The 24,049-nt window shown below is 41.5% G+C and overlaps 1 protein-coding gene across 5 annotated transcripts; it reads left to right on the top strand.

Annotated features, from left to right (window-relative positions):
- Positions 1–3,823: 3,823 nt before the first annotated feature.
- Positions 3,824–23,283, top strand: LOC125507942 (vacuolar protein sorting-associated protein, putative (DUF1162)). Of its 5 annotated transcripts, none has more exons than XM_087525552.1 (36): positions 3,828–4,237; positions 4,397–4,484; positions 5,055–7,279; positions 7,619–7,733; positions 8,029–8,787; positions 8,883–9,183; positions 9,282–9,757; positions 10,338–10,464; positions 10,544–10,668; positions 10,776–11,446; positions 11,564–11,681; positions 11,768–11,884; positions 12,084–12,178; positions 12,591–12,742; positions 13,287–13,342; positions 13,510–13,645; positions 14,142–14,558; positions 14,651–14,928; positions 15,048–15,133; positions 15,213–15,299; positions 17,536–17,797; positions 17,885–18,307; positions 18,409–18,505; positions 19,549–19,859; positions 19,966–20,076; positions 20,191–20,358; positions 20,505–20,633; positions 20,734–20,823; positions 20,919–21,025; positions 21,147–21,295; positions 21,679–21,752; positions 21,823–21,918; positions 22,053–22,175; positions 22,287–22,370; positions 22,454–22,594; positions 22,713–23,283. In XM_087525552.1, exons 1-36 carry the CDS (start codon positions 3,960–3,962, stop codon positions 23,046–23,048), a joined length of 9,408 nt encoding a protein of 3,135 aa, XP_087381678.1. In that variant the 5' UTR covers positions 3,828–3,959; the 3' UTR covers positions 23,049–23,283. The 5 variants fall into 5 exon arrangements, 4 of the variants coding, with proteins under 4 accessions (XP_087381678.1, XP_048528434.1, XP_048528433.1 ...); XM_048672477.2 differs by having other exon boundaries at positions 13,432–13,645; XM_048672476.2 differs by having other exon boundaries at positions 13,426–13,645.
- Positions 23,284–24,049: the final 766 nt, after the last annotated feature.

Below are 24,049 nucleotides of genomic sequence, written 5' to 3'. Positions count from 1 at the left end.
TGACGGAAACTAGGGCGGCAAGAGTGGAACAACACACCAGGCATAAGGCCGAGCCTTCCACCCTTTACCAAGTATATAGGTGCATTAAGATAAACAAGATAATATTATGATATCCCAACAATGAATAAGTTCCAACAAGGAACAAACTCCAATCTTCACCTGCAACTAGCGACGCTATAAGAGGGGCTGAGCAAAGCGGTAACATAGCCAAACAACGGTTTGCTAGGACAAGGTGGGTTAGAGGTTTGACATGGCAACATGGGAGGCATGATAAGCAAGTGGTAGGTATCGTAGCATAGGCATAGCGAAAGAGCGAGCATCTAGTAAGCAAAGATAGAAGTGATTTCGAGGGTATGGTCATCTTGCCTGCAAAGTTCTCTGAGTTGACTTGATCCTCATAAGAGTACTCAACGGGATCCTCGATTACGTACTCGTCTACGTACTCGTCTCCCGGCTCTACCCAAAGCAAGAAACAGAAGCAAAGGGAGAACAATCAACCACGTGCAATGCACAAACAACATGATGCAAATATGGTATGATATGCGGGATGCGATATGTGATGCATATGCATGATTTGGAAAGGAATGATTGAACCTGGCCTCAACTTGTAAATCCAAGAGTGCCACTGGAAAGAGGAGTTGATTTCGGTCGAAATCGATATAAAGATCACTGGAATCGGATGCACGGTTTGTAAATGACAAGCAAAACAAATATGGCACCGAGCTGCGATTAACAGCACGAGACCATCTAAATGCATCAAGAACAACATGCTACAGCACTCCAACATGACAACAAAATACATGGCAGGGATCCACTCAAGATTCTTGACAAAATATGAACACTGAGTTACGGCTAAATCACTCAATAGCAGGTTCAAACAAGCATGCCAAAAGTGCAAAAGATATCAGGTTTCAGAATTAGTGAAATTAACAGCATGTCAGGAATTTAACAACAGGAAGCAATGTTTAGAGCAAGATAACTACATGCTACAGGAACATATCATGGCAAAGCAAAGCATGGCATGAAGCTACGCAAAGCATACAACAAAAGTCCCTTACTGACCATAAGCCAAAAGGGATCATAAAATACAATTGCAACCACGTGAACATAGCAATTGTCGTTAACAGATTCAGACTTAGTGAAAAACTGGAACATGGCAAAACAGATATCGAGTAGGCATGTTTACGAGCTCGATGCACTCACTACGAGGCATTGCATGATAAACTAAGCATACACCCAGAAAGTAGGCATGGCATAGAAGCGAAACATGACAAGAACAACAACATAGCATGCACGGATCAACTACAACATGCTCAGCAAAATTGCTAAACACGTTAACAATCTGTCAGGAACATTTTATAGCAAAAGTAGAGCTCGATTGACTCAAGCTAGGGTGCTCCATAAATGCAAACAAGGACATGGATGGATAGAGCACCACAATACCTACAAAACATCCTTACTGATCATGCTCAAAAGATGCACGGATCACTAGGTAACAACATGAACACATGACATAAAAATAAGGACAGAGCAGAGACTAGAATATTTCTAAGTCCCTGAAATCAGCAACATTAGGTAAGCTAATTTGCATGCTTGTGCTAGTCACCACAAAGATTACAAAAATACATGGCATACACCCCTGTAAAGATGGCATGGCATACTACAAAACACGTGTAGGGCTCAAGTTCATAGCATGCACACATTAATCATGGCAAAAATGACAAATGAGCAAATGCTGATATGGATCTGAAACTAACATCACATAGCCCTCTTCCAACAGCATTTAGGGCATCAAGATGAGCTCAAATGGAAATGATGCAATGAGATGAAATGAAGTACTCATCGAGACGAACATTTTGATATGCTACACGCACGAATCGGAGCAACGGTGATGTAGTTATGGCATGTCAAAGATTGCATAGAAAACTAGGGTTTCGGGGAGAAAAAAGTCAATCGATCCTCTCAGATCCAGATCCGCCGGGGTACTGTAGCAGCGCGCGGCGCCCGAGATTCGCCGACCGGAGACGAGGTCGCCGGGGCCGGATCCGGGCCCGAGGTGAACGGGGGCGGCGTCGGCGGTAGTCGGGCGTGCGGCGGAGGAGGTCGCCGGTGCCGTGCGGCGCGGCGAGTCGCCGGAGCTCAGCGACGGGCGGGGCGGCGAGGTCGCCGGAGTTGGCGGCAGGGCAGCGCCGGTGGCGGAGCTCGCCGCTGCGGGAAGAGGAGACGGGCGGCGCGCCCCTGCGGCTCGGGCGGCGGCGGATGGGCCCGGGGGCCCGCTACGGGCCTCTGCGGGACGACGGCGGAGAGAGCGGCGATGTGGGGCGCGGGGACACGTGTCACACGGCGGTTGGCGGCGGGGTTTTGTCCGGCGCGGAAACTGACATGTCCGGCGCGGGCGAGAGGGAGAGGAGCTAGGTTAGGGTGTGTTTGATCCGGAAATTTCGTGGAGGGTCTATTTATAGAGGTAGAGGGAGCTAGGAAGCTTCAAATGAGGTGCGGTTTTCGGCCACGCGATCGTGATCAAACGGCCTAGATAATGGAGGAGGTTTAGGTGGGTTTTGGGCCACTTTGGAGGGGTGTTGAGCTGCAACCGTTAGAGTATCAAACGAAGTCCAAATGGCACGAAACTTGACAGTGGTCTACTGGTAGTAAACCAAGGCCGCATGACAAGTCCCGGTCCAATCCGATAACGTTTAACACCCGCACACGAAAAGAGATAGAAAGGGACACAGGAGGATATAGAAGCGCCGGAATGCAAAACGGACAACGGGGATAATGTTCGGATGCATGAGACGAACACGTATGCAAATGCAATGCACATGATGACATGATATGAGATGCATGACAAAGACAAAACAGCACGAAGACAAAAACCCGACAACGAGGAAATATCATAACTTAGTGCCGAAATGGCAAGAGTTGTAATACAGATAAGGCAAGTTACATCCGAGGTGTTACAGTAGCCTTCCTCATCCTTAGTATTTATGATACAATGTTTTTTTTGTGATTCATCTGTGATATGTGTGTAGTCCACTGGGGTTATAAGTTGAAGTATAGCCTTGTTGAGCCATGCACTTGTGCACAGGATTGTTGCTATTGACTTCGAGGCCAAATATATTTATGTATCAAAGTGAATTAAGCTATTATCTCTTTCTCGTTTTTAGGCCCCGTAGGTACCCATGATCCTGAAGATAGATAAGGAGGAGGTTAAGCGCATGGATAAGTGCAAAGCTATGTCGAAAACCGGTGACATTACATAAGCTGATTGGGTAGCCTAAAAATTGACATTGCATAAGTTGAAATTGCTTAGACGACTGGTTTTCGAGTCAAGTCTACACGTGTGCAAAATAGGAAGCAACATCTGGACCGAGCTTTCGGGCTTTGAGCTTGTTTCCCGACCGAGTTCGAGGAAAGGATCATTTTCATGCTTCATGTTGGGCTCAGGTTTGCAGTTTGGGGTTCATGCTTTTTAAGTCCGCCTGACATATGATAAGGTCTACAGTGAATCAAAACAAAAATAAGTTTAAGTGTGTAACGTGAAATTTATAACAACGGATAAATCTGATATGAACTCCATCTATGTCGGATCCTACATATTCGATGCAACATGTTATTTTTTTTACTCTACATGACTAATAATATGGCAAATCCTATACATAAACATGACAATTTTATCTGTTTTTGCATGGAAAGTCTGGTCGTCGGACATCATATTTTTAACATTTTCCATAACAGAATTCTAAAATGAACTTGTCTATAGAAAAAACTAGGCGAGGCAGCAAATGATCCAAAACATCGCCTTCCTGCCGACAAACCTCCCCGGCCCCCCAAACCCCCAACCGCTCCAATCCGGACTCACCCCCGCCTCTCGAACTCGAAACCCCGATCACCTCACCTCCGAAGCATCCTCCGCTCTGCGCTTCCTCATCCATGGAATCCCGGGCCTAAACCATCCCCGTATGGGCCTCGCCGACGCGGCGCGCTCGCGGCTGCTGGCCGCGCTCCGGCCGTGGCTGGTGGCTGACCCGGCGGAGCTGCGGGTGGAGCTTGGCCCGCTCCGCTCCCGCGCCGTCGCGCGTGGGCTCCAGCTCGGCGCCGCGGCGCTCTCCGCGCCGGACTCCTTCCCCGCCAGGGTCGACCGCGCGGCCGTCGCCGAGGTCGAGCTCGCCGTCTCGCCCTGGGGCGCCCCCGCGCTCGCCGCAGTCCTGCGCGGTGTCGACGTCTCGCTCACCCTCAGGTATCCTCTTGCCCCGCAGCTCCCGCGTGCTATCGTGGCAATGAATTAGTAGCGGCTGTAGTATCAGGGAGACAGTGGGTACGTATGATGTCATTGTGTTCATTACATATGGCATTGTGTTTGTCTGAGGTCTGACGTCATTTTTTTGTAATCCTGAAGGGAGCCTGCACCGCGGAAGCAGCGGCCAGACATCAAGGAATGGGTATCCAAGGAGAAGAAGAGAGTGATTGCATCAATTGACCCTCAGGTACAAAATTCATGCTTGCATTATGCCCAGCCACAATTATTTTCAAGTCCTAATCTCTGTAGAATGCGAAACAACTGTCGATCACAAAGCACCTGCGTTTCGATTAGCATGCCAATGCTCGCATTTGATTGTGAGTCTTTGATCCTCTTCTTCTAGGGGATGTATGCCAGCGCTTCTGTATTTCCTGTCAATTCTCTGCAGTGGAGGTGATAATTCGACATGCCTTAGTGATAAGGACATGTACCACACCTGCATTATGCTGGAACAAAAATGTGACTGCTGAAGCAAGAAGTTAACGCGTGTACTTACTGCCGATGGTACCCCACTCGATGTATCTGTGCAATGCTAATACATAGATGCTAAGTATATTATGGTTAGGTTACGTAACTGTGGGGTTTCAAAAATGCTTTCTGTACTTGTAGGTTACACTAATCAGTCATTTAGACAGACTGCTTCTGTATGCAAAGTTCCTTCTGTGTTAATCATCACTAGCACTCATATTTTTAGTTATATTACTACGATGCTTGCTTACAAATTTGATCAAAAGCTGTGCCTTGTACTATTTGTTAGGGTGAAATATTGCATGAGATGATTGAAGGTCTAGTTAGCTCCCTGGAAGATAAGTTTACCTCGGGATTTGCCAGTGTACTTCTAAACTGTAGTCAGGTGCGGATTGATGATATCACAATACAAGTTCGGTATCTTGATGGCTCCCATGTTTTGGTATTGAGGGCAACTGACTTACAGTTAGGTCCTGAGCTTGTTTCTCGCAGTTCTCTGTTCAGAGGATTAGTTGGCTCTTCTATATCATCAATAAAGAAGAATCACCTTCTTGTTAAATGTAATGATTTTGAGTTTGTGATGAAGGAGAATGATTGTACAGATTGCACTGCATCTTTTACAGGCTTATCTGCTTGTGCTAGACTGGATAATCTCCAACTTGCTGCTTTTAGCATCCATGTTCCCAGTGCATGCTGCAAAATTTCACCAAAAGCTATTCCTTCGTTGATGGTGATTTTGGACATTACAAGTCAAAAGGAACACTACAAGACTAGGAGTGGTAGGGAGCTCTGGCAAATTGCTATGCAAAAGCTTGACAGTCCAATAGTAGGCCACAGATTTTCTTTAAGCAAGGCCTTAAGCTGTGCTACTTATTGGCAGCACTATGTTCATGCTTATGTGTTGTTGTTATCATTAGTCGGATATCCCTCTGACAAGGTGATAAAGAAGAATTGTGGTAGGGTGTCAAGGAACAGGAAAATGTTGGGAGCTATCAGAGATCATTGGGTAATTGTTCTTGAGTTGGAGGAGAAAGTTCCTGCAGAAGCTATTGCTAGAGCACGACGTGCTGCCCGTTCAAAACTTGCCATATCACAGCAACAGAACAAACAAGAATCATCAAAAACGCTTCTGGTTTCTTCCATAATGAAAATTCTCTCTCCTTTTTTATATTTATGGAGGTTTGTTGTATTCGCATTCTGGTCAGTGTTCAGAGCTAGGGATTCTGGAAACAAAACATGTAGATCCCGTGCACACATTTTTCCTGGTTTCTCTCATGATTCAGACATGGAGTTTCAGCTCGGAATTCACCTTGGAGAACTCTCTGTAATCCTGTTACCTATTGCTGATCACTCCATCGGCATGAAAAAGTTAAACAATGGAAGCAAGAGTTATCACAGTGATTTACCTTCGATACATTTGGTGATAAAATCATCATGCTTACTTTACTCAGCTGGTTGCATCACACAATCGCTGTTTTTTGTTGCTGGAGAACTGAAGGTTTTTCTCGCTGGTGTGCCGAAGTTGTCACGAGCGGATAATAGCAACACACTTGGGAGGAATTCATCTTTTAAAACTGCAGAGTTTGCCGAAGACACTGATTCAAAGATGATCCTCTGGAGTGATTCTGCCAGTATGCACCCATTTTCCGAAAAACAATCTGATGAATTTCCCCACAGTGATGGTTCGTCCACTGCTGTTCTACGGAGTGGTATGGAGAAACTGTGGAGGGAATGGATGTTAATCAGCAATTTATACAATGAATCTGGTGTGATACATCATGAAAAGCCTTCTGTTATTTTTGAAGTCAAATCATACGTTGTTGATCCTTACCAAAATATAAGTGGGTTTCACCAATGCAGATTTACAGTCGGTAAACTAAACCTTGATTTGGATTATCAGTGTGCTTCATCTACCTATATGCTGCATAGACAGTTCATGCATTACAAACATCTGAAAGAGCTAAACAGAAATATACCAAACCTTCCGATTCCTGGTGCCTCTATAACACCTGCAAGTGGAGTTCTTGATAAACTGAGATCATTCACTCAGATAATGAATATTGTGATGTCAGATGCTATTCCAGGAAATACCCTCCAGATTGAAGCACTGATTGCTGGTCCCAGTATCCGGTTATCCTTTGATAAAAACAATTTGTTGCAAAATTGCAAAAATAAGTATGTGCCCCTATTTTCTCGGATGAATAGCAGGACATCCTGCATAGTTCTCAGTCTGGCATATGTTGAATGTGCCATGTGGCCAGCATCTCTATCTACTCCACCGAGATCTAATTCACATGTCAAGGAATCACATAGTACATTTTGCATGAAGGAGGTGCAAGAACCTGTTTATCCTGCAACCGGAAGTAGTGCAAGACATGTTTATCCAGAGAATATTGAGTTGGATGCTTACTTCAAATTGGCTAATCTAACTCTCCTGATAGATAATTTAGAGACCAATCATCAGTGTCATGTATTTGGACCAATGTCGGCCAATTTCCAACTGTCAACAGGCAGGTATAATTTAATCTTCATTTTCATGGACTTATGAATCTGAAAATATTTTGATTTAGTACATCATCTGAACTGTTACTTTTGGGGTCTAGTATGAGGCATTGGGTTTAAATGGTTTTCTTAAGAGTTGTGTGAAATAGCGTCTATTCCAAGAAATTGCAATGAATATACTGTTAGTTTCTTTTATATATTTTAAAATTGTTCCTCAACACTTGAAGCTCAGCATTTTTACAATTAACTCTTAAATCAAAAATTAGCTGCCATGGCCTGAATTATCATGAGTCGAGTGTGTTTCGTCAAAGATTTTTCTGTTGACAATCCTTTTCTATGTGCACCTTCCAGGAAGTATGTGCATTCCTTCTTCGCAGACAGAAACATTCTGTCAATGAACTTAGGAGGAGGAATTGTTGGTTGCATAGCTTTGTTCTACATGGATGAATTGTTTACTGTTTGCCAGGTTTGTGCGTGCACAAGTTATAAGTTTTTCAACGTTATGGAATCTAAGGACATTTTGTAGAATTTTTTCAGTAAACATAGTGACCTATGATATTTTGTTACTTGTGGCAATTGTTAGATGTGTAGTCATACAAGAGCTGAATTGTGCACGACTTGGATGCAGAATCATGTCAGATTCCAGATTATAAATGACAAATAAAAAACTAGTTCTATTCCCATTGCTGTTAATTTTTCTGTGCTTGGTATTCTATCCTATGCCCGTTGTTGTGGTCAGTAACAGTATGCCATCGTTACAGCTTATTGAAAGTATGCATCTGGTGGCATTGAATTCTGACTTGGTTAATGTTAAGTATTCCCAAGATTTTATTGGAAGGCTAGCATCGTTCTGCAATAAAACTGTGGTGGGGAGCACAAGAGATCTTGGCATTGATCGTATTGCCCAGGAAGAATCAATTGACTCTCATACAGAACTCATAGTTGAAGTGGAACCAACATACATCATCTTTAGTACTTCACGTGGTGGACTTTTTCCGAATCCTGCCGTCTTTGTCAACAACACCATAAACTACATCAGCAGCTCTCCTATATTTGAGGGAATAACAACACAGGAATTGCATGATATGTTAGCTTTGGGTGTTGGGTTCTGCATCAGAAGTTCTTCTTTGAAACTTCTGCTTGGTGGACAATGTACAGACATCCTTGTTAGTTTATCCGGAATTCAGTCTGTGGTATTCGAGAACCAAGTTGAATACACAACTATGCTTAGTAGTTTACCGTATAACAAGAACCAGTTCATTATAACAGAATGCACCTTCCATCTGCGTGCTGGGCCCACTAAAGATAGCTTGACCCTTGTGAAAATGGAAGATGAATCTAGAAGTGGTCGTGTTTCTGATTCTTTGGGAATTTGCTATTCTATTGAAATTGAATTTACAGAGGTTTATATTGGAGACTATAGGGTTCACAACTATTTAACTGAAGTCAATCAACCCAGTAGACAGAAAATCTCTCTGTTGATCGATGATAATCTTCAAATTTTCAAATGCAAAATCCAGGTTAGAGAAATCAATATTCTCTCTCAATTGTTCCCAAGTAACACCTTTTCTGGTTATTTTAATACTAAGACATTCTCAATAACTTTGATTTGCAGGGTGGCTTGATCTTTCTTGAAACAATTTTCTTAGCTAAGCTTGTTTTCTGTTGCAAAATTTATTTTTGGCTGCTTATGGATCTCCCAGTGTGGGCAACTTCAAATTTAGCCAAAGAATCAGTAACTTCAGTCTCTGCAAAAAGTGACCCTAATGTGATCAACGGTTATACACAGGGGGAAGTATCACCGGTGTCTTTAGGTGTTCATTCACAAAGTGAGGAATCCCATTTGAATGCTATCAAATGTCTAGATATTGATTTATCTCGGATTTCTATTACACTTGCTGTTGCGGATGAACCTGGTAACTGAGCTTATAAACTCATTCACTTTAATGCACTGCCAAGGAGAGAATTTAACCTGTTTTTTTCAGATAATTTAATGTTCTTTCCATGCACTTAGGTACATATCAGGGATTAACTCTCGAAGTTGACGCAAGTTTTCAACTATTGAATTTTGGCATGAAGATTTTGTTTGAGGTGAAGTGTCTTTCAGTCTCCACTATTAGTAGTATGCCCAAGAGTGCCCATGAACAATTGAGAGATGTGCCAGCACCCCGTTTTCGGTCCAGAAAGTCTACTGTTCTTACATCTCAGTCTGAAATTCAAGAATATCTTCCATTTATAGAAGCGGATAATGGTGTTACCCATGATCGTGATGCTCCTGCAAGTTCAACTTCTACATTAGAAAGTTCAACAGGCCATACACTTGAATTTTCTTCACATAAGAGTTATATCCTCAGCCATTTCTCTACTTCTCTTAAGATAGAGAAAAAACAATTGGATAGAGATTCTAATTTGATGTGTTTAAGTGGTGATTATTGTGGAAACGGTTTTGTTTCTGGTTTGGAGGTGACAATATCATTATCAAGCATTGAGGTGATTTCTCAATCTTACCTGCCATCTTTTGGAGTTGGTAGTTTTTTTTATTACCAATACTAGCTAGATGTTCCTGCTCTTCTGTGCTTTCTCTACAATTTATAGGAATTGCTAGTGCTAAATTATGAGATAGCCCTTCAGCATCCTGTTTTAGATCCTGTAGAAAATGAATTTGGAAGTTCTGGTCAAATTTGTGTTCAACACTGAAGCTCCATGGTTATACCTGTATATTGCCACTGTTGCTATCCTATTGTTCCTTGAAGCATGTCATATTATAGGCTAGCACCTTATTTACAGCTGTGTGTAATTTGCTCCACTTAACCAGGATTACTTTTTTAATAGTTATTCTCATCAAATTTACTTCTTTTGCGAATATACACCATTTGTATCCACTTCTTTGACAAATACACACTTTTGGATATAATATGTCCTGCAAGGAACATGGAAATTCATCCATTGCAGTATGAAATCTCTGATCATCCTATCATTCTATACTGCGATTTAAGGTTGTCTAGGGTTTACCTTTCATACAATATACAACACATTTTCTTCTATGAGTTAACTATCTGGATCTATGCAGATGATCTCGTCATTACTTGCTCCTTTCCATGGAATGCTGAGTTCTACTGCAACTCAGAAGGAAATACAGATTGGTGACACCACTCAGCAAGAACAGCTGGATAATATAGATTGTACTATACCTGATGGTAGTTATCCTTAATGACATCAACTTGATTCTTGTCACTTAAATTCACTGTGCTAACCCATGTACTACTGTCACAATAGGAGCAATTGTGGCTATACGAGATCTTGATCAACAGATGTATGTATCAGTCAAAAATATTGGAATGAAGTATCAAGTGGTCGGTGCATACCATTATTCCCTTGCTGGTGAACATGCATTATTTAAGGTATTTGTACCTATAATACAGTTATGAATTTCTCACTAATAATATTCAGCTGACTGGATGATGTAGAAAATGTGCACGGGTGTAAAATCATTTTGACCTATTTTCAGGTGAAACACCATAAGAGATGGGGGTCAGACACACCATATATTTCTCTTTTATCTTTATGTGCAAAAACTGATGAAGGCAAAGAGCTGGCCCTTAGTTTCTCCCAAGGATCAGATTTGGTTGAAATTTCTTCATTTGTTGACAAGCCTTGTTCACTGTGGAGCTTGTTTCCTCTCGGGTTTGATAGTTTTGAGGATGACGAAGATGATGGTAATTCTTGCAAGGTTATTTCAAGTAGTTCTTACCATCTTGTGAACAAGAAAAACAATTATGGCATTGCATTTGTGGATGGTCTACTGGAGTTTGTGAAAAAGCCAGGAAATCCATTTAAGTTGAAGATTTTGGATGAATCTCTATTCTCTGATGTTGCAAGGCTCATTGTTCCCAATATGAACTTGGATGGTAACTCTTATTTGGATGTGGAAGATGAGTTGCCTTCTGCTGTAATGGATAGGTTGGAAACTGTTGCAAGTTCACAACATATAACCATCAGTATTGATAAGATTGTTTTTACCATTACGCATGAAGTGTTTGATACTGGTGATGTTTTTCCACTGGTCCAAAACTGCATAAATGATATCCGTGTTGTCACACAAATATACCCATCCAAGATCAGGATTCTAAGTTCATTCAAAGTTTCAGGGCAGTACTTCGATGCCCGCAAAAATATGTGGTATGTGTTGTGCTAAATTCTCAATAGTCATTGCTATGTTGACTAATGCTGTTTTTAGTTGTTTTTTCAATGTTGAGTTGGAGATTGGAATCTGAGTTATTTCTATCTTACATACAGGGAGGACCTTATCTCACCTATCACTTCCTATGTGTTCTTACGATTTAGATTTTTCAACCAAGATTCAGTTACTAGACGTAGCAGGACCCCACTGCGTTTCTTCTTTCATTTAAAGCAGGTTCAATTCTTTATTAATATGCCTATTTTGAACTAGTCAAAATTATTTTTCTGTAACATGATTTTGCATCTCCTTCATTCTTGCAGGTGGATATTTTCATAAATGAGCTTTCAGTTGACATGCTGCTTTATTTGGTCGGGAAGTTAGGCTTGATGGGTCCATATGCTGTGAGAAACTCAGCTATTTTTCCTAACTGCTGCAAGGTTTGAACTTGAACTGTTCTATATAAATATTGTTACAGTCTTGGAAATGATATGTTTGATTGATGATTTTTGGGGCTTACCATATGCTAGACTTTGTTTCAGAGGTTATGTGTTGCACCATGCATCAATGCTTCTGATTTTAGTTTCATAGTGGATTCTAGTTTACTGTTCTATGAGCATATACCCATTACTTCTGCAGATAGAGAATAACTCAAGGCTGGCACTTGTATGTCATTTTCAAAATAATGGGGACGCAATAGTTCCTGGACAACAGTCGACTTCAGTTTTCTTGAGGTCTGTTCATTTTGTTGCTTATCTAAACAATTTATTTTTTCAGCATCTTAGCAAGGTATACATTCTGTACATTGTCACCAACAAATGGTGTATGACTAAAATAGTCCTGCAGGTGTTTAATCATAAAATGTGGTGTAGGTTTAGGAAGCCAGATGGAGTAACATTTATAGAGCATGCTTGCGATTTTAGTCTTTCGATATTTAGAACCTCATTTGTGCTGATTCTCAGAATAGACATTCAGCTCTTGACCAAAGTTTTTGGTGCCTTTAAATTGTCCTTCACTGTTTCCGCACTGATGAGTCTGGCTTTCACGCCCTTTTAAAGTATTTGTAATAGTTTTGGTTCCTTTTCTATTATTGCAATGCTCTTTTGTTATTTTCTCACGTTCTTCTTATGTTGCCTTCTACTACAGGAATTTTGTATTTGATGATAATCGCCCACATGATCAGAGCTTAGTTTCTATTTCTTTATTCAAGGAAGGGGCATTTTCAACTGCTCCAATCAATATTCCTCTCCATGAGTCTGGCATCTACGCATGGAGAACCCTAGCATCGTCTCTCAAAGGTACTTCTTTCCACAACTATATTCATCAAAGTTCAACACCACAGGGTTGGATTTTAGATTTCTGTTCTGTAAATCGTCTAGTTTCAAGGCTTTTGTTGCTTGATTCAAAGACTCTTATCTTTGAACTCTTCTTGTAGAGGATTATGGTTATTTGTTTCAGATAAGCAGTGTTAAAATTAACTATGTCTTGTTTACACACAACGCTATATTCCTGGTATAATCTTGTGGTATACCTCAGCTTAAAGAGTTTATACATGTATTTCCAAGGAAAGTTGCTCATGGACTTGTACACAAGGACACTCTTGTACCCTGATATACTTGTTCTGTTTAACAAAATTTGATATACATGATACCAATCCATTCTGAAGGCAATGGGTTCTCCATTTAAGAACTGGGAATGTATATATTCTATTGTCTTGTCTTGTTAGACTCGGAAGTCTGACTGGCAAGCCATGTTCTAGGCTTCTAACAGTTACTTTCAGTTTTATTTGTGGAGTGATTACTGTATTTTACTGTGATGTTTTTGTTCCTCTGAGCACTGTAGATTCAAGACGCTTCTCTGGACCATTTGTTGTGGTCAAGGTGTCCCAGAATTCTGTGGTAGGAAAGCAAATGCTTCTGTATTTTATGTTAGCCACTGAATATTTCATGATCGTGTTTTCTCATTGTTAATTGTTGACTAGTTGCAGGAAGGTCTATCGCTTTCAGTCCAACCTTTGTTGAGGATATATAATAAGAGTGACTTTCCCCTTGAACTTCGGTTTCAGAGGCCACAAAATGAGAATGAAGAGGCTGCGCTTGTCACAGTTCGAAGCGGTGACATGGTTGATGAATCTACTGGAGTACTTGACGCTATGAATTTATCTGGAGGATCCAAAAAAGCGCTGATGTCTCTAGCCCTTGGCAAGTAACTGTACCTTTCCTTGGCATAACATTATCATCTGCTATGTGTGATCTAATATCTCATGACTTACTGCATTGGTGTGTAAGAAAATATGTAGGAATGAGGTGATAAAATGTTCTTAATATCTATATAATTTGGTAAATTTCCTTTGTCCAAACTATAACTATCGGGTCTGTTTCAGACATTAACTTCCTTTTTTTGCGAGTCTCCGTCTGCTTTCTTAATATGATTTGTGCAATGGTTTCTGTTGTGCATTCTAACAATAATACTGCCCTGGACAGTGGTCGTAACTTTCATTTATGACTTACATAGTAGCGTGATATGGATAATGCATGCGTAGTGAACTTCATACTCATCCCCACGAAATATGCCATCTTGTGTTGTACGTAGTTCAATTCCTTACGGTTGCACCTTTTATCGAACAACCAAATATGTTTCTTCTTTATTTCTGTAGCTCCGAGGGGCACTTCTCTAACTATTGTTCTCGAATTTCAGGAAATTTTATGCTGTCAATTAGACCTGAGATGTCCGAACACTCAAATCTGAGCCATGCAACTTTATTCCAATGGTCAGAAGACATAACCGGTGAAAAAGCAGTTCGCATATCTGGTGTTATAGAAAAACTTAATTACAACATAAGAAAAGCCTTCAGTATTGATTCCATGAAGTCTTCTTTCAGTTCTTTGAGTTGCCCTGTTTCCGTTGATGGTCAGCATGTGACGGATCTTTATTTTTTGATTCATACTCTGGCTAGAGATGTGCCTTTGCAGCCTACAAATGGTACTCGTGTGTCTGGCAGGAGTGCATCAGTGGCATTACAGCTGCAAAGAGAAATTTTTATATACCCGACTGTTCAAGTGTACAATTTCTTGCAGACAGACATACATGTGCTTCTGACTGACTCCAAACCGGGTAAAGTCTTATTCTATTAGCATTTAACTGTTGAAGAAAGCAAACAAAAGAAATGCTATGTTAACTTAGTGTTTTGTACTATGATATTGTAGAGAATACCAGAGACGATAATTTTGGCCTCATTGGAAAGGAGGCAACAATTACAAGTGGTTCAAGCGCTTATTTCTATGTGAATCCTGCCATGTTTAATTTTTCAGTCACACTAATTTCATATGGTTCAAAGTCCAAGGCAGCTAATAGTGCCGATTGGGCCAAGAGAATGCAAAAGCAGACAGCTCGAGCTCAATTCCTTGATCTAGAATTAGAGTTTGTTCCTGGGAAGTTTCATTCTTCTTTAAGACTGTTGCGTCAGGAGAAAGGCTTGCTGGAGGTAGAATGAGGCGACGTTATGTTTTTCACTTTCCAGTGATATCTGCTGATACTGCATGCTTTACAAAATTTGATGATATCAAAATGATGTACCTGATGACTGATCTTTTGATTGTTCAGGTTGCTCTTTTCACAAGATATACACTACAAAATACAAGTGACTACCCCTTGCTGTGCACAGCTTCTGGTCAAAAACCACTACCCGCGTATGTGATGCTGAATGTAATGCTAAATAATTGGTAAGCATTCTTGCAGAGTTGCTCATATGGTGCTGATTTATTGCAGGTTTGAAATTGGAAAAGGCAATATTAATCTTCCTCCACAGAATGGTTGTATTTTGCCCTCAATGTCAATGAGCTCCTGGTTTACAAAGTAAGCAAGCAATCACCCTGAGTTTTGTTCATTTGTTTGTTAATCCTTGATGTAATCCAGTAGCTCAGGCACAAAAGGCAATCCATTAGAGCTGGTATAACATTCATTTAGTTCCGGGTTTATATCATAGTGTCTCTGCAAATTGTCAATAATTTCCGTACTTGATTGCTACCTGTTGTGCTGTCATAATGCTTGTTGATGGATTGCCTAGCCCTTTCCATCAGTTCATACTTTTTGTTGTGTTGGCTAGTGCATGAAGCTTAACATGATATCAGCGCCTAAGGTCTTGAGTTCAAGTCCTAGTTTTCACAATTTATCTAAAAAATGTTGTTGCCCCCTCTGTGTCCACGTATAGCCCTCTTGAGCCATACCTCTGAGTCTATTCACGTGTTGACTTCCCGCCTCACACGTGAGGGGCTGTTGAAGTGTATATGTGGATTGCCTGGCCCTTTCCATCAGTTTGGATTTTTGGTTGCATTGGCTAGTGCATGAAGCTTAACAATGCTAACTCAAACAGTACTATTTTTGCAATAATTTCTTGGGATTGGTAAAACATCAGGGAAATATATATACTGAAGGGACATTCTCTATTGTAATCCATGTCCAAAAGGCATGAACTGGCCGGACCTGAGTTGACTATCAAGGTTTTAAGTTCCCCCCATCTTTAGTTCTAACAACCTGTGCATTCTATGTAAAACAGTAGAGAATAATTACTGTAGTTCGTGCAACTGACTGAGAAAATCGGAACCAGCTGATTCCAGCCATAGGACTTCATAACAGCTTTAGTGGACCTTTGCAGATGTGTCAATTCAAATGAATATTTTCTTCATTTTGTATTTTTTCTGAGCAAAAGAAGGACTTGCATATGGAGAGATATAGGGAGCAAAAGAAGGACTTGCATATGGTGTTCATTGACTTGGAGAAGGCCTATGATAAGATGCCGCGGAATGTCATGTGGTGGGCCTTGGAGAAACACAAAGTCCCAGCAAAGTACATTACCCTCATCAAGGACATGTACGATAATGTTGTGACAAGTGTTCGAACAAGTGATGTCGACACTGATGACTTCCCGATTAAGATAGGACTGCATCAGGGGTCAGCTTTGAGCCCTTATCTTTTTGCATTGGTGATGGATGAGGTCACAAGGGATATACAAGGAGATATCCCATGGTGTATGCTCTTTGCGGATGATGTGGTGCTAGTTGACGATAGTCGGACGGGGGTAAATAGGAAGTTAGAGTTATGGAGACAAACCTTGGAATCGAAAGGGTTTAGGCTTAGTAGAACTAAAACCGAGTACATGATGTGCGGTTTCAGTACTACTAGGTGTAAGGAGGAGGTTAGCCTTGATGGCCAGGTGGTACCTCAGAAGGACACCTTTCGGTATTTGGGGTCAATGCTGCAGGAGAATGGGGGTATTGATGAAGATGTGAACCATCGAATCAAAGCCGGATGGATGAAGTGGCGCCAAGCTTCTGGCATTCTCTGTGACAAGAGAGTGCCACAAAAGCTAAAAGGCAAGTTCTACAGGACGGCGGTTCGACCCGCAATGTTGTATGGCGTTGAGTGTTGGCCGACTAAAAGGCGACATGTTCAACAGTTAGGTGTGGCGGAGATGCGTATGTTGAGATGGATGTGTGGCCACACGAGGAAGGATCGAGTCCGGAATGATGATATACGAGATAGAGTTGGGGTAGCACCAATTGAAGAGAAGCTTGTCCAACATCGTCTGAGATGGTTTGGGCATATTCAGCGCAGGCCTCCAGAAGCTCCGGTGCATAGTGGACGGCTAAAGCGTGCGGAGAATGTCAAGAGAGGGCGGGGTAGACCGAATTTGACATGGGAGGAGTCCGTTAAGAGAGACCTGAAGGATTGGAGTATCACCAAAGAGCTAGCTATGGACAGGGGTGCGTGGAAGCTTGCTATCCATGTGCCAGAGCCATGAGTTGGTTGCGAGATCTTATGGGTTTCATCTCTAGCCTACCCCAACTTGTTTGGGACTAAAGGCTTTGTTGTTGTTGTTGTTGTATTTTTTCTGATTTAGAAAGATTGCCACATTGCTCTATGTCTTGATGATATTTGGTTATGTAAATGCAAGTATGGGAAAGCCAGGATTGTGTTCATTTGGTTTATCTGTAGTGCCTATATAGAGCAGTTTGTGATTATCTATGCCTTCTCTGGCACCAAGTCTGCAAACATGTTTAACTATGTAAATTGACAATCTGACACATGACAGGTCAAATAAACTGCGAATAAGCCTGCATGACGAGAAAGGATCAGAAGCATTTATTGATTTAGAAGCATTATCTGGTTTCACTGAATTTTTTCTTGAGATCCACGATGATATATTTCCCCATCGGATGGCAGCTTTCGGCATGTCTTTACAACCTGTTATTTATGGCTTGCATGTGTCATCACAAGTTGTATTAATCGTGCCAAGATATGTGATCTCAAATGAGTCTGCTGCTGCAGTTGCTGTTCGCCAATGTCTTGTTCAGGTGTTTCATTTTTGCTCTGACAAGTATTTACTGGTTTGTGATTGCAGTCTCATTTGGTACTCATGAATTTGGTTGTCATTTGACTAGGATGACATAGATGGATTGACAATTGAAGCTAAACAGAGGGCTACCTTACAGACATGGAAACCTGGAAAAAAGCGAGAAGGAAACTACTTTGATTTGTTTCTTAAGAAGCACAAAAATGTATCCGAGGATTCACTCATTTTTATCCAGTTTTGTCCAAAAGAAACAGGGTATGGTTGGTCTGGACCAATTTGTGTTTCATCAATCGGCCGTTTTTTTATGAAGTTTAGAAGATCAGAAGATATGGTAATAGATGGGATTAACAAAGACACTTTACAAGACGGGAAGCTGAAACAGTTTGCTTCTGTTGATGTTGTTCAAGAGAATACATCTTTTGTTCTACACTTCACCAAGCCACCAAAGGTTGCACTACCATATCGGGTAGAGAATTGCTTGAATAAAGCATCTATCATGTATTTCCAGAAGGTATGTGTATATTTCTAGATTCTTTGATATAATCTTATCAGCAGAACTACAATGTATTGTGACATTATTGATAAAATCTTGAATTTCGCTGGACTTTCTAGGATTCAGACGAATCAGATATGTTAGGCCCTCAAGAATCAGAACAGTATGCATGGGATGACTCGAGTTTACCCCGGAAGTTGGTTGTGCGCATTGTTGGCAAGTTCTTATATCCTAATTCCCAAGAGTTACCTCTGTTGATAAATGTGTTATGTTGCCGGTTGTAGTAATTATGAAACTGATTACTGTCCCCAAAGGGCTGCACTACTCCACCACTGAAATATTGCATGCCTCTGCAAAGCACGAATTCGAAATATCAATGAATAGAGCACCGAGCTAGCAGTTACTCCACCAGTTAGTGTTTGAATGGTAAACAGATGTTTGTGAACCTTACTTTATGGAAAGTGAATTTTATATCTATACGAGTGGAAAACGTTAGCAATCTATCGTATCACATTGTGTGTGAATATATCACAATTTACAATATTGATGCCTACCAAGTAATCTATGCTTTTGTTTACTTATAAGCTAATGCTGGAGACAAATGAACCCCATATCTAACTGCCTGTTCGGCATCCCTCCGCTCAGCAACTCCGGTTCGGAGCGGAGTGGCATGCAGGCTATAATTTAGGGAGCGATTAGAACCGAGCTCCGCGCGCTCCGCTCCATAGATCGTTGCCGAACAAGGCTTAAGAATGGTGTGCAACACAATTATTCATTGTTAAGAAAACATTGTTGTTGATATGTGTCTGGTTATTCTCATGAATTCTCGTCTTAAGAGGCCTTTCACTATTTGGTGAGATATTTCTCTTAACTCTAGTACATACTAGTGCTTAGGTTTTTGCACGTGCTTGGCTCAGCTCATCTAGTCTAGAGTTTATCCATGCCCATTTTTCGTTTTCTCAAGGGGAAAATTGTATACAAGGCCCTGGCAGTATATTTACGAGAAAGGGACTATACAGAGAATAATCGCAGAAGAGCACAAGTGATCGAACAACAGACTAGGGAGCCTTAGTTTACCCATGCGGGCATCAACTTTTTTTCAGTAATAGAACTTCTCCCTTCTTGAGTTCATCATTGTACCGGAGCATGGGTGAAAACCCGATACACTGTTGGAGGCCCTATCAACTTTCATACACTGTTTTTAATTGCTCACAATGTTCTTTAATTATATTTCTAACCTGCTGATTGATTTTCCACAGATACACCAGCACTCCGTGAAATTAAAATTGATAAGATCAGTCCATGGAAGCCATTCTTGAAGATGCGAAGCAGGCTCAATCTGGATTTCTCGTTTAGTAATGGACTCAGTTCAGAAAAACAAGGATTTGATGATTCATTTGGACTGAGGGTGTTTAAGATTGGCTATGAAGTATATGCCGATGGTTTAACCAGAGTTCTACGGATATGTGAACAGGCAGAGAATCCCAAAGCTGAGAAAATTCAACGGCCTATAGCACATGCACAGTTCAGAATATCTTATATGTGTATTCATCTTCTTGATAAGGGCCAGGTTTGTTCTCTTCTAAGTTCACTCAGCCTGAGCATGACGATATCATTTCTAACTTTTGCAGTTCTATTTTGATTTATTTTATCTTGTAATTTTCTCCTTGTCGAAGAGCGACGAAGTGCTTCAGTCACCCTCTACAATCTTAATGGCAACATTTCAGCGTGTATCTGCTGATTCAGTTATCACAGATAGACACAAGAATGTGGATGTTGCAGTTTATGTAAGTATAGATCCTTGTAACTTTAATTCTGGATGCTGATCGCCACATTTGACTTGATTGTGTGTGGGTGGAAACAAAACTTGCTCTATTTTCTGAAACATGAAATCCTTGCAGTCAGTAAACGTGGATGAAAAGTGGGATGGAGCTTCCTTCGGATCAGTTTTGAGGATGAACAAGCTTCAGGGTGATGCTCTCAATGAAAATATTCTTCGTATAGTTTGTGTACTAAATTCATCGAATTCCAGTGTCAAACAAGTCCACTACTGTTCCATAATTCTGCAGGTATGAAATCAGTGTGCTTACATCTTGTTAATACCTGGAAGATTCTGGTCTTAGAGTACTTCTTTTGTTTCTATAGTCGGTTCCTTTGTTGTTCACTACAAAATGCCATAATCATAAGCCCTCTAACGAAAAAAAGGATGTCACAGCCGATTGATCTGAAGGTTGATGAGGAAACGTTAATGAAGCTTGTACCATTTTGGAGAACATCCCTTGCTCCTGCTGGTACACCGAGCACACAATTTTATTTTAGACAATTTGAAGTACATCCAATTAAGGTGCCCTGCTTTTCCTTTTGTTTATCTTCTTTGATTGTGACATTATAGTTTTAATATTGAGTTAATGATTGGGTTTTGTTTATGAATCTGATGTCTAAAGATCATTGCAAGCTTTCGTCCTGGAAGATCACAGACATCTTACAGCTCTTCTCAAGAGGCTCTGAGAGCGCTATTGCACAGTGTTGTAAAGGTACTTCTAAAGCAGCTCTCGAGTTACTATTCCTTGGTGCTCAATTCATATTTAGTTCTTTAAAATCATTTTGTTCTACCTATTCCTTTTCCTAGGTGCCCGAGATAAGTAATTCAGCGGTGGAGCTCAATGGTGTTCTCCTAAATCATGCTTTGGTTACATTCCGTGAGCTATTTTTAAAATGTGCCCAGCATTATTCATGGTACATCAACGATTATTTGTCCAAAAGCTATGGCTGTACTGTTTTTTCCCATTTCTTATGGTGTTATCTGTTCAGTTTTGGTTATCCAAACACAAGACTAATCTGGAGTAATTGATAATAGGTATGTCCTGAGGGCAATCTATGTAACAAAGGGAAGCTCGTTGCTTCCTCCATCTTTCGCCTCGATGTTTGACGACTCGGCTTCATCTGTTCTTGATGTTTTCTTTGACCCTTCTGATGGCTCACTCAACCTCCCTGGGCTTACCATAGGTAAAATGTGTTATGTGTTCTTTGGAGAAAGATTCGTGATAATTGTAGTATCATCGGATTATTCTTTCAAACAAGATCCACGTTCTTTTTAAGAAGATACTTTTACTGATCTATAGGGTCCTGTCCTATTTTGAATGATGTCTGCTGCCAAAACTTTAACTGTGATGTTTATTCGAGGTTCTTTCTGTCGTGACTTTGCATGTTCTTCTGAGGCATGAACTATGTTGGAACATTGACTATCTTAGGCAACCACCATCATAATATCTATCTTTTTCATCTAAAAATTAGACTATTTTATACTTCGATATAGACATAAATTTATGGCTTTATTTTCTGATTCTTCTAGAATACTCTGTGACTTTCCTCATTTGTGGCTTGTGCAGGCATGTTTAAGTTTATAAGCAAAAATATGAAATCAGGTGGAACAAAGCGGTACCTTGGTGACCTTGGGAAAACTGTGAGCTTCTGAAACTTGCTGGATCCACAATGACCTTTAATGGATTAATCTAATGTTGGGTCTTCTGTAGGTTAAAACTGCAAGTTCAAATGCTCTCTTTGCTGCTATCACGGAAGTTTCAGATAGCGTTGTGAAAGGAGCAGAAACAAATGGTTTAAATGGAATGGTACAGGCGTACATCCCTGCTCTCTCCTGCCAAGTCCACCCTTTTCTGAAAGGAATCATGTGATTACACAGGACATTGGACTTCTGCCTTGCAGTCATAAATAAAAAGTATAAAGCAATTTTCCTCTTTCGTAGGTTACCGGCTTCCACAGAGGCATGTTGAGGTTGGCAATGGAGCCATCTGTGTTAGGGCAGGCTATAATGGAGGGTGGTCCAGACAGAAAGATCAAACTTGATCATAGCCCTGGACTTGATGAGGTTCTGCCTAATTAGTATTATTATTACTTTCGAAGCTTATTATGGCTTATGTTCACAACTTACTGCGACATGACACTATTTTTTCTAAACATGCCCTCTGTCGCTGCTCAGCTATACATCGAAGGGTACCTGCAAGCCATGCTGGATGTCATGTATAAACAAGAGTACCTTCGTGTGAGGGTGATTGATGACCTGGTAACTTCATTTCCTTGTGTCTGTTTGCCTTTGCTCTCTATACACCGCATGTTCTCATCATCGTCGGCACTTTGCCTTTCCAGGTTTTCCTAAAAAATCTACCACCGAATAGCGCTCTCATAAATGAAATTGTGGAAAACGTGAAGGCCTTTCTCGTGAGCAAGGCATTGTTGAAAGGAGACGCCTCTACGGTTCGGTCTTGGCGCCGTCTGCGAAATGAGCCTGTAAGTTTCTTCTATTGACACTAAACCGCTAATGTCGAGGCAGAGAGGGCTCTCTTATTCTATATCTCAGATGAGGAACATGACATGAAAACAAATGTGGACCTGTTGCTGCCTGCAGGAGTGGAAGATTGCGCCGACGGTGCTCACCCTGTGCGAGCACCTGTTTGTGAGCTTCGCGGTGCGCCTGCTGCACCAGGAGGCCACCAAGGCCATAGCGGAGGCCACGACCAAAGTGAAGGGACAACTCACTGGAGGCGAAGACGAAGGCGAATCGTCGTCCGGCGGAGGAGCCCTGGTTAAGCAGGGCAGGCTGTGGACGGTTGGCAGGTTCGCGGCTTCAGGCGTCGTCGCCTACGTGGACGGCCGGCTGTGCCGCCACATACCCAACCCAATCGCCAGGAGAATCGTGAGCGGGTTCCTCCTGAGCTTCATCGACAGGAGGGACGACGAATAGGCAGAGGCAGGCAATGCGATGCGATCGCTGGCCGCCATGTGTAGCCAGCTTTGTACAGCAATTTTGGCCCCGGCATGTGCATACTTTGCGCACGGAACATTTTATCCGGGTTTTCTCGTCGAGCTTTAAGTTTGGCCTGAAATTTGGAACTTTTCTTCCTTCTATAGTCGATCACAGGAAGAACGCATACACTTTCTCAAAAAAAAAAGAGAGGAAGAACGCATACACTCACATATACCACATGTATAAAGTATAGATGCTACGCCGGAATTAACGGGGATAAATGATAAATCCTCCAATCTACTCTTGAAAGCATGAGTTGAAAAAAAAATCTATCTTCGACTTTGACGCCGCCCTTTGTTGGATTTCATCGACCGCACGACTTCGGTGGGTTTTCCCTTGGCGTCTCCCGGCATTGGCGGAGGTGCAAGATCATTCTAGATCAGCAAATATGAGAAATTGAAGAAACAAAATCAGTAAGTACGACAGCTGGAGTGGAACGGCACACATGCAGCACGCGAGATCGACGTGTTCAGACTTCAGTGTCAGCTGTCTCGGCCGGTTTGGTCGGCAGGAGATCTAGCAGAGATTCGAAAAGAGTTAAATGCACTGGAAGTCCTAAAAGTTTTGTCGTTTTGTCACTTTAGTCCTAATTCTTTCAAAATGCACCTTTAGGTCCTAATTCTTTAGTAAGTGGTTCATACGAGGTCCTTTTTTCACAAGCGCTCGCTGACCTGCCCATGTGGCGCGTTAACCGATGCCACGCCGACTGAGGTCCCAACCGCCAGGCGAGAAAAATACACTAGAGTTCCTAAAAGTTTCTTGGCAGTGTCACTTTAGTCCTACTTCTTTCAAAATGCACGTTTAGATCCTAATTCTATAGTAAGTGGTTCACCCGAGGTCCTGTTTTGCTCAATCGTTCGCTGACCTGCTTGCGTGACATGTTGACCCATGCCACGTCAACTTAGAGGCCGCTGCAGTTGCTCTTTTTTTTGACAAAA

The sequence above is a fragment of the Triticum urartu genome, chromosome 5A (assembly GCF_056163025.1).
Source record: "Triticum urartu cultivar PI428250 chromosome 5A, HENAU_Tu73, whole genome shotgun sequence".
Taxonomy (NCBI): Eukaryota; Viridiplantae; Streptophyta; class Magnoliopsida; order Poales; family Poaceae; genus Triticum; species Triticum urartu.
This window is presented reverse-complemented; position numbering and strand designations above follow the sequence as displayed.

Bases quoted from the DNA above. Each gene is read 5' to 3' on its own strand.
- LOC125507942 (XM_048672476.2), top strand. From the start codon at position 3,960: ATGGGCCTCGCCGACGCGGCGCGCTCGCGGCTGCTGGCCGCGCTCCGG. The intron at 13,343-13,425 runs GTAGGAAAGCAA...ATTGTTGACTAG, and splicing joins AGGTGTCCCAGAATTCTGTG to TTGCAGGAAGGTCTATCGCT. The intron at 15,134-15,212 runs GTATGTGATGCT...GATTTATTGCAG, and splicing joins GGTCAAAAACCACTACCCGC to GTTTGAAATTGGAAAAGGCA.